General features: G+C 37.8%; 1 protein-coding gene across 1 annotated transcript; it reads left to right on the top strand.

The window, feature by feature from the left end:
• Positions 1-282: 282 nt before the first annotated feature.
• On the top strand, positions 283-867 carry LOC124971716 (RNA polymerase II subunit A C-terminal domain phosphatase SSU72-like). Its single transcript, XM_047535361.1, has one exon. The coding sequence runs from the start codon at positions 283-285 to the stop codon at positions 865-867; it is 585 nt and encodes a 194-aa protein (XP_047391317.1).
• The last annotated feature ends 8,863 nt before the right edge of the window (positions 868-9,730 follow it).

Below are 9,730 nucleotides of genomic sequence, written 5' to 3' on the forward strand. Positions count from 1 at the left end.
CAGCTATGCCCGCAGCCGGAAGGAATAGAGTCGGCCTTCTATGAACTAAGAACTCTGAGACCGTGAGTCTTCAAATAAACTTCTCATCTAAATTGTTCTAGTCAAACCTAGTTGGGAAAAACACGGGGCCTCCCTTCTGGCACCAGGTCCAGTAGGCTGCTTGGTGTCTGGACTCTACTTTGAGGATGCAGCTGCTTTGCATCACTGACTAGGATTAGCTGCTTGCCATCTTGCTTTGGTGGAAGCAGCACAGCCAGGTGGAAGTAAGGGATGGCGTTTGCCATGCCTTTGCCACATCTGCGGGTGGCAGTGGTGTGCTCCAATAACCAGAACCGGAGCATGGAGGCGCACAGCATCCTCAGCAGACAAGGATTCAATGTCCGGTCCTTTGGAACAGGAGCTCACGTGAGGCTTCCAGGACCAGCACCCGACAAGCCAAATGTTTATGATTTCAGAACCACATATGATGAGATGTACCAGGATCTTCTTACGAAGGACAAACAACTCTACACACAGAACGGCGTTTTACATATGCTGGACAGAAATAAGAGACTCAAACCCCGACCGGAAAGGTTCCAGGACTGTCAAGATCCATTTGATCTGATCCTCACGTGTGAAGAGAGAGTCTACGACCAGGTGGTGGACCATCTGAATTCCAGAGAACAGGAAACCTGCCAGGCAGTGCATGTGATCAACGTGGACATCCAGGACAACCGTAAAGAGGCTGCCCTGGGAGCGTTCCTTATCTTTGAGCTCTGCCAGTGCATCCGGCACTTGGATGACATGGAGAACGAGATCGAAGACCTGCTGCAAACTTTTGAGGAGAGGCGTGGCAGGGCTTTCCTGCATACTGTCTGCTTTTACTGAAGAGGGTGGCCTCCTGCCCTCCAAAGCCACCTTCTTGAGCTTTCTTTTTTTGGTGGGGGGTTTACTAGGGATTGAACTTAGGGGCACTTGACCACTGAACCCCATCCTCAACCCTATTTCGTATTTTATTTAGGAACAGGTTGTCACTGAGTTGCTTAGTGCCTCACTTTTGCTGAGGCTGGCTTTGAACATACTAATCCTCCTGCCTCAGCCTCCTGAGGCAGGAGGCTTGCTTTCTTTTAATAATACGTTTTTCTTTCCTGATACATAATTTTTCTTTTAGGTATTCGGCCAGTGGACTGTGGTATTATGCAAACGTTATATATGAAAAGAGAAGATGCACATACATGCCAGATTAAAACGAAGTTTTTTTTCTGTGCCTTTTTTATTTATGAAGAGAATATAGATTATAAAGGGTTTTTTCTTTAACCAAAAAAAGAAAGAAGTATATAATACATCCCCCAACATATGTATCTTTAGCTGTGCCTGCCTTTCCCTTTTGGTCCCTCCTAACTTCGTGCACTAAAGTATTAAATAAATACTTAACTAAAGCAATGGGTTATATCTTGTTAAGAAGGAACCTGTTCAATAAATAGAGACCAATAAATAGATGCTTCTATCTTTAGGAGCAATCTCTTAACTGGGAATACAAATTAATTACATATGACATCCTCCAGTCAAAAATCTAACTTTGATTTAGCCATTCCACAATATGTCCTTATTTCAAAACATCTTTTTGTAAACCATAAACACATACACATTTTGTCAATTAAAATGATAAGGGACTGGGGATATAGCTAAATGCTGGAGTGCTTGCTTGCCTAGCACGTGAGCCTCTGAATTTGCTTCCCATCACTGCAAAAAAAGAAATGATAAGCAGCATGTATTTCATGCTGGTTTTCTTCTGTTTGCTCCTCCAGATGACTCTTCACCCTTCTAACATCCTGCTCTATGCCCCACAAGGAAGTTTATGTAACATGTCAATTTGGCTAGGTGGAACCACAGTGCCCAGAATTTCTGCTCCGGGCTACCAAGGGGAATTCCCCTATTAGAACTGAAGAGAAGGGAGGCAGCAGCTATTTTATAGAAAACACACCTTATTCGAATTATTCAATCAAAGGCTAACCTAGGTCCTGCTGTGAAGGTATTTTGCAGTTGTAATTAAAGTCTCTAATCAGTTTCTGTTGAGGAAATCAAAAGGAAGATTTTGTTAGGGCCTGGCCTAATCAGATGGAAGCCCTTTAAAAGGAAGGCTGAAGCCCTCCCTGAGAATAGAAAGCCAAAGCAGTGGAAAGAAAGAAACACTTTAGCTATTTCTACATCTAGGGATCTTCACACTGTTGTGGCTGATTTGCTGACTGTTGGCATGAGATACTGGTTGAGTCTGCAACTGCTCTGCCTTTGCCTGGACCTTCCTTCAATTTCCTCAGCCCCTGTTGGAGGGATTCTGCCTTCTTGTGATCTTCCCTTCCTGATTTCGTGCCCTGTGGACTTTGGACTTTCTAGACAGCATGATATTTGATTGGGTAAGGAAATTCCTTGTAATAACCCGCCTACACACACACAGACAGAAGTGATTTTGTGTACATATTTTGGGTGTATATCTCCCATTGGTTCTGCTTCTCTGGTTGAACATCAACTACGTACCTTGCTTGAGAGGGTCAGTAGTATAAGTAAATTCAGTGGGCTTCCCTGTTCTCTGGTTTCTGGTGGTAGATTAGGGGGAGGAAAAGTATGATGTTACAGAGGATTAATCCCTAATTATTTATTTTCTTGCCCTGACACCTTTCCTGCAGTTTGTCACAGACTAATTTGTGTTCCTTGACCATGTCATGGTGTCCCTGAGGTTGCCCTACATACATAGCTTCCACTCCTCATTGCTTTAGGCCTGGAAGTGATCACCACCTCTCTGCAATGTAATTTTCTCCAAGATAAGGCATGATGTTCTGCTATTTCTCTATACCATGCTCCCAGCTTTGTTAATAACCCCTTTATTAAATGTTTCTAAAATTATTGTATTTTTCATGCTACTTATTCCTTCAAAAATCTTGTTTATTTTTAATTAGAATTATTATTAGATAAAATACTAGAAGGCATTGTAGAACAATATTTTTAATAAATTTGATGTGGGGAAATTCTTAAAAATAGCATTTAAAACCTAGAAGTCATTATGAGAAAGAAATAGAAGGTTTGATCACATTGAAAATATTACATGGCAAATACAGCATGGTATTGTCATGAAAACCAATGGAATAGAAGACAGACAAATTCACCTTGATGCATTCATATGATCCTTGACAAAGTTGCTTAAAATGTACATTGGAGAAAAGATAACCTTTGTAACAAATGGTGCTGGATACTCTTGTATCGAAGGATGAAGCTAGATCCTTATCTCTCTGCCTGCACAAAACTCAACTCAAAATGAATCAAAGATCTAGGAGTTAGACCAGAAGGAACTGCTAAAAGAAAACATAGGCTCAACATTCTAGTATGTTGGCATAAACACCAACCTCCTTAATAAGACTCCTAAAGCTCAATAAATGAAACCAAGATTCACTAAGTAAGATGGCTACAAATTAAAAACCTTCTGCACAGCAAAGGAAACAGGAGTGTGAAGAGGGAGCCTACATAGAATGGGAGAAACTCTTTACCAGCTACTCTTCTGAGAGGGGACTAACATCCAGAATATATAAAGAACCCCCCAAAACACCAGAAAACCCCCCCCAAAACCCAATAACCTAATCAATAAATGACCAAAGGAACTAAATGGACATTTCTCAAAAGAAAATGCAAATAGCCAACAAATATATGAAAAGATGATCAGACCCCTAGCAATTAGGGAAATTCAAATCAAAACTGCAGTGAGATTCCAACTCACCTCAGTTAGAATGTTTTTCATCTCAAATACAAATAAATGCTGATGAGGATGTGGGGGGATAGGTGCACTCATACATTGTTGGTGGGTCTTCAAATTCATACAATCACTTGGAAAGAAGTATGGAGATTCTTCAAAAAACTAGGAATGAGTAGAGCATGGTGGTGCATGCCTGTAATCCCAGCAACTCAGGAGGCTGAAGCAGGAGGATTGCAAGTTCAAGACCAGCCTCAGGAACTTAGTGGGGGCCTAAGCAATTTTATCGAGACCCTGTCTAAGATTATTTTTTGGTATCCCAGATTAAACCCAGGGGTGATTAACCACTGATCCACATCCCTAGTCCTTTTTATATTTCATTTACAGACAGGGTCTTGAAAAATTGCTCAGGGCTTTGCTAAGTTGAACTCAAGATCCATCTACCTCAGCTTCCTGAGATGCTGGGATTACTGGTGTGCACCACTGCACCTGGCTCAAAATTTAAAAAAAATTAAAATGTGACTCAATGGTTAAGTGCCCCTAACTTCAATTGCTGGTACCAAAAAAAAAAAAAAAAAAAAAAAAAAAAAAAAGACTAGGAATGTATAGGAATGGAACCACCTTATGACTCAGCTATCCCACTCTTCCACACTTTGGTATATATCCAAAAGTTCTAAACATTAGCATACTACATAGGTATACACCCACATCAATGTTTATAGCAGCACAATTCAAATAATAGCCAAGTTGTAAATAAGCTGAGGTGTCCCCAGTAGATGAGTTGATAAAGAAAATGTGGTATAACTTGGATTTCAATTTTAAATTATCCATGGTGCAGACATTCCATTATTTCTGCACTATCACTTCTTAAGGATGTGAAATAGCTCTCATCACAGCCCCACAAATAGAACACCAATAACAGAATAATGAAATCATGGCATTTGGAAATTGGTTGAGGGAGATGAAATGGCTTATTTTGTTTTTAAAATAAGCTGGGTATTCAGAAGGTTTCCTAAGAGATGGAGGTCTGTTAGTTAATCCCTTTGCTTATTTTTTCAAATTCTGTATAGTTTATAAATAAAATCAAAGTGTGTGCTCTTAATTTCTCTATTTTCTCAGATGTCCATTATCTTGTATATATTCATGTTTCTGTTGAGGAAATTAGATTATTTTCCACAATAAATGTTTTTTGTATGCTTCTTATAAAAACAATCACCTCAGTTTCATGATTTATAATGTGGTATGTAAAAAAGACAATAAATATATATCAGATTTTTTAAAAAACGACACAGTGGAGTTCTCAACCATAAAGAATAAAATTGCATCATTTGCTGGTAAATGGATGGAACTGCAGATTCACCACCATTACCTCAGATAAGGCATTAATTTCCAGAATATACAAAGAATTAAAAAACTGAACACCAAAAAATCAAATAATCCAACCAATATGTGGGCAAAGGAACTGAGCAGGTACTTCAGAGAAGAACAAATATGAATGGTCAAAGTATGAGTTCATTCCATTTATTGATTTTTTATTTTACTTCTTGCAGTTTAGGAGTCTTGTTAAGGAAGTCAGTTCCTAAGACTGCATGGTGAAGATTTAAACTTACTTTTTCTTCTATAGGCGCAGAGTCCCTGTTCTAGTGCCTGTCTTTGATCCACTATGAGTTGAGTTTTGTGCAGGGTGAGATATAGGGGTTTAATTTCATTTTGCTACTTATGGATTTTCAGTTTTCCCAGCACCATTTGTTGAAGAGGCTATCTTTTCTCCAGTGTATGTTTTTGGTACCTTTGTCTAGTATGAGATAACAGTATTTATGTTGGTTTGTCTCTGTGTCTTCTATTCTGTACCATTGGTCTACATGTCTGTTTTGGTGTCAATACCATGCCATTTTTGTTACTATTGCTTTGTAGTAGAGTTGAAGTTCTGGTATTGTGATGCCTCCTGCTTCTTTTTTTTTTTTTTTTTTTTTTTTGCTAAGGATTGCTTTGGGTATTGTGGGTCTTTTATTTTTCCAAAATGAATTTCATGATTGCTTTTTCTAATTTTATGAAGAATGGTATTGGTATTTTAATTGCATTAAATCTGTATAACACTTTTAGTAGTATGGCCATTTTGACAAAGTTAATTCTGCCTATCCAAAAGCATGGAGATATTTCCATCTTCTAAGGCCTTCTTCAATTTCTTTTTTTTTTCTTAAATTTATTTTTATTGTAAACAAATGGGATACATGTTGTTTCTCTGTACATGGAGTAAAGGCATACCATTTGTGTAATCATAAATTTACATAGGGTAATGTTGGTTGATTCATTCTGTTATTTTTTTCCTCCTCCCCACCCCTCCCACCCCTCTTTTCCCTCTATACAGTCCCTCCTTCCTCCATTCTTGCACCCCTCCCACCCCCCATTATGTGTCATCATCCACTTATCAGTGAGATCATTCGCCTTTTGGATTTTTGAGATTGGCTTATCTCACTTAGCATGATATTCTCCAATTTCATCCATTTGCCTGCAAATGCCATAATTTTATTATTCTTTATAGCTGAATAATATTCCATTGTATATATATAATACAGTTTCTTTATCAATTCACCAATTGAAGGACATCTAGGTTGGTTCCACAGTCTGCTATTGTGAATTGAGCAGCTATGAACATTGATGTAGCTGTATCTCTGTAATCTGCTGATTTTAAGTCCTTTGGGTATAGGCCAAGGAGTGGGATAGCTGGGTCAAATGGTGGTTCCATTCCAAGTTTTCTAAGGAATCTCCACACTGCTTTCCAGAGTGCCTGCACTTATTTGCAGCCCCACCAGCAATGTATAAGTGTACCTTTTTCCCCACATCCTCTCCAACAACTATTGTTGCTTGTATTCTTGGTAATCGCCATTCTAATTGGGGTGAGATGGAATCTTAGTGTAGTTTTGATTTGCATTTCTCTTATTACTAAAGATGGTGAACATTTTTTCATATGTTTGTTGATTGCTTGTAGATCTTCTGTGAAGTGTCTGTTCATATCTTTAGCCCATTTGTTGATTGGGTTATTTGTATTCTTCGTGTAGAGTTTTTTGAGTTCTTTATAGATTCTGGAAATTAGGGCTCTATCTGAAGTATGAGTGGCAAAGATATTCTCCCACTCTGTAGGCTCTCTCTTCGCATTGCTGATAGTTTCCTTTGCTGAGAGAAAGATACTTAGTTTGAATCTATCCCAGTTGTTGATTCTTGCTTTTATTTCTTGTGCTATGGGAGTCCTGTTAAGGAATTCTGATCCTAAGCCAACAAGGTGAAGATTTGGACCTACTTTTTCTTCTATACAATGCAAGGTCCCTGGTCTGATTTCGAGGTCCTTGATCCATTGTGAGTTGATTTTTGTGCAGGGTGAAAGATAGGGGTTTAGTTTCATTCTGTTGCATATGGATTTCCAGTTTTCCCAGCACCATTTGTTGAAGAGGCTATCTTTTCTCCATTGCATATTTTTGGCACCTTTGTCTAGTATGAGAAAATTGTATTTATTTGGGTTTGTGTCCGTGTCCTCTATTCTGTACCATTGATCTACCTGTCTATTTTGGTGCCAATACCATGCCATTTTTGTTACTATTGCTTTGTAGTAGAGTTGAAGTTCTGGTATTGTGATAGCCCCTGCTTCATTCTTCCTGCTAAGGATTGTTTTAGCTATTCTGGGTTTCTTATTCTTCCAGATGAATTTCATGATTGCTTGTTCTATTTCTGTAAGTTACATTATTGGGATTTTAATTGGAATTGCATTGAATCTGTATAGCACTTTTGGTAGTATGGCCATTTTGACAATATTAATTCTGCCTATCCAAGAACATGGGAGATCTTTCCATCTTCTAAGGTCTTCCTTAATTTCTTTCTTCAGTGTTTTGTAGTTTTCATTGTAGTGATCTTTTACTTCTTTGGTTAGATTGATGCCCAAGTATTTTATTTTATTTTTTTTTTGAGGCTATTGCAGATGGAGTTGTTTTCCTCATTTCCCTTTCAGCTGTTTCATTGCTTGCGTATAAAAATGCTTTAGATTTATGCGTGTTGATTTTATAGCCTGCTATTTTGCTGAATTCATTGATGAAGTCTAGAAGTTTCCTGGAGGAGTTTTTTGGATCCTCTAAATATAGAATCATGTCATCAGCAAACAGTGACAGCTTAAGTTCCTCTTTTCCTATTCGTATCCCTTTAATTTCTTTAGTCTGCCTAATTGCTCTGGCTAGAGTTTTGAGGACAATGTTGAATAGAAGTGGTGAAAGAGGACATCCCTGTCTTGTTCCCATTTTTAACGGGAATGGTTTCAGTTTTTCTCCATTAAGAATGATGTTGGCCATGGGCTTAGCATAAATAGCCTTTACAATGTTCACGTATGTTCCTACTCTCCCTATTTTTTCTAGTGTTTTGAGCATGAAGGGGTATTGTATTTTGTTGAACGCTTTTTCTGCATCAATTGAAATAACCATATGATTCTTATCCTTAAGTCTATTGACATGATGGATTACGTTTATTGATTTACAAATGTTAAACCATCCTTGCATTCCAGGGATGAACCCCACTTGATCGTGGTGCATGATTTTCTTAATATGCTTTTGGATATGGTTTGCCAATATTTTGTTAAGGATCTTTGCATCTATATTCATCAAGGATATTGGTCTAAAATTTTCTTTCCTTGATGTGTCTTTTCCTGGTTTGGGTATGAGGGTGATATTAGCTTCATAGAATGAGTTTGGTAGGGTACCCTCTTTTTCTATTTCCTGGAACACTTTGAGAAGTATTGGAATGAGATCTTCTTTGAAGGTCTTGTAGAACTCAGCTGAGAATCCGTCTGGTCCTGGACTTTTCTTGGATGGTAGGTTTTTAATGACTTCTTCTATTTCATTGCTTGATATTGATCTGTTTAAAGTGGGTATGTCCTCCTGGTTCAGTTTGGGAGGAGCATATGTCTCTAGAAATTTGTCAATGTCTTCAGTAGATTCTATTTTGTTGGAATACAGATTTTCTAAATAGCTTCTCATTATGTTCTGTATCTCAGTGGTGTCTGTCATGATATTTCCTTTTTCATCATGAATTTTAGTAATTTGAGTTTTCTCTCTCCTCTTTGTTAGTGTGGCTAAGGGTTTGTCTATTTTGTTTACTTTATCAAAGAACCAACTTTTTCTTTTGTCAATTTTTTGAATTGTTTCTTTTGTTTCAATTTCATTGATTTCAGCTCTGATTTTAATTATTTCCTGTCTTCTACTACTTTTGCTGTTATTCTGTTCTTCTTTTTCTAGGGCTTTGAGCTGTAATGTTAGGTCATTTAGTTGTTGACTTTTCATTCTTTTCTGGAATGCACTACATGCAATGAATTTTCCTCTTAGTACCACTTTCATAGTGTCCCAGAGATTTTGATATGTTGTATTGTCATTCTCATTGACCTCTAAGAATTTTTTTTATCTCCTCCCTGATGTTTTCTGTTATCCATGTTTCATTCAATAGCACATTATTTAGTCTGCAGGTGTTGGAGTAATTTCTGTTTTTTATTTTGTGATTGATTTTTACTCTCAGTCCATTATGATCTGATAGAACACAAGGCAGTGTCTCTATTTTTTTGCATTTCCTAAGGGCTGCTTTGTGGCATAACATATGGTCTATTTTCGAGAAGGTTCCATGTGCTGCTGAGAAGAAGGTGAATCCACTCGTTGATGGATGGAATATTCTATATATGTCTATTAAGTCTAGGTTATTGATTGTGTTCTGTTTTTGTTTGGAAGATCTATCTAGTGGTGACAGCAGTGCTTTAAATTCACCCAGAATCATTGTGTTGTGGTCTATGTGATTCCTGAAATTGAGAAGGATTTGTTTGATGTACAGGGATGCACCATTGTTTGGGGCATAAATATTTACTATCATTATGTCTTCCTGATTTATGGTTCCCTTAAGCAGTATGAAATGTCCTTCTTTATTCCTTCTGACTAACTTTGGCTTGAAGTCCACTTTATGTGATATAAGAATGGAAACCCCCACTTTTTT

Source organism: Sciurus carolinensis, chromosome X (genome assembly GCF_902686445.1).
Source record: "Sciurus carolinensis chromosome X, mSciCar1.2, whole genome shotgun sequence".
NCBI lineage: Eukaryota > Metazoa > Chordata > Mammalia > Rodentia > Sciuridae > Sciurus > Sciurus carolinensis.

Bases quoted from the DNA above. Each gene is read 5' to 3' on its own strand.
- LOC124971716 (XM_047535361.1), top strand. From the start codon at position 283: ATGCCTTTGCCACATCTGCGGGTGGCAGTGGTGTGCTCCAATAACCAG.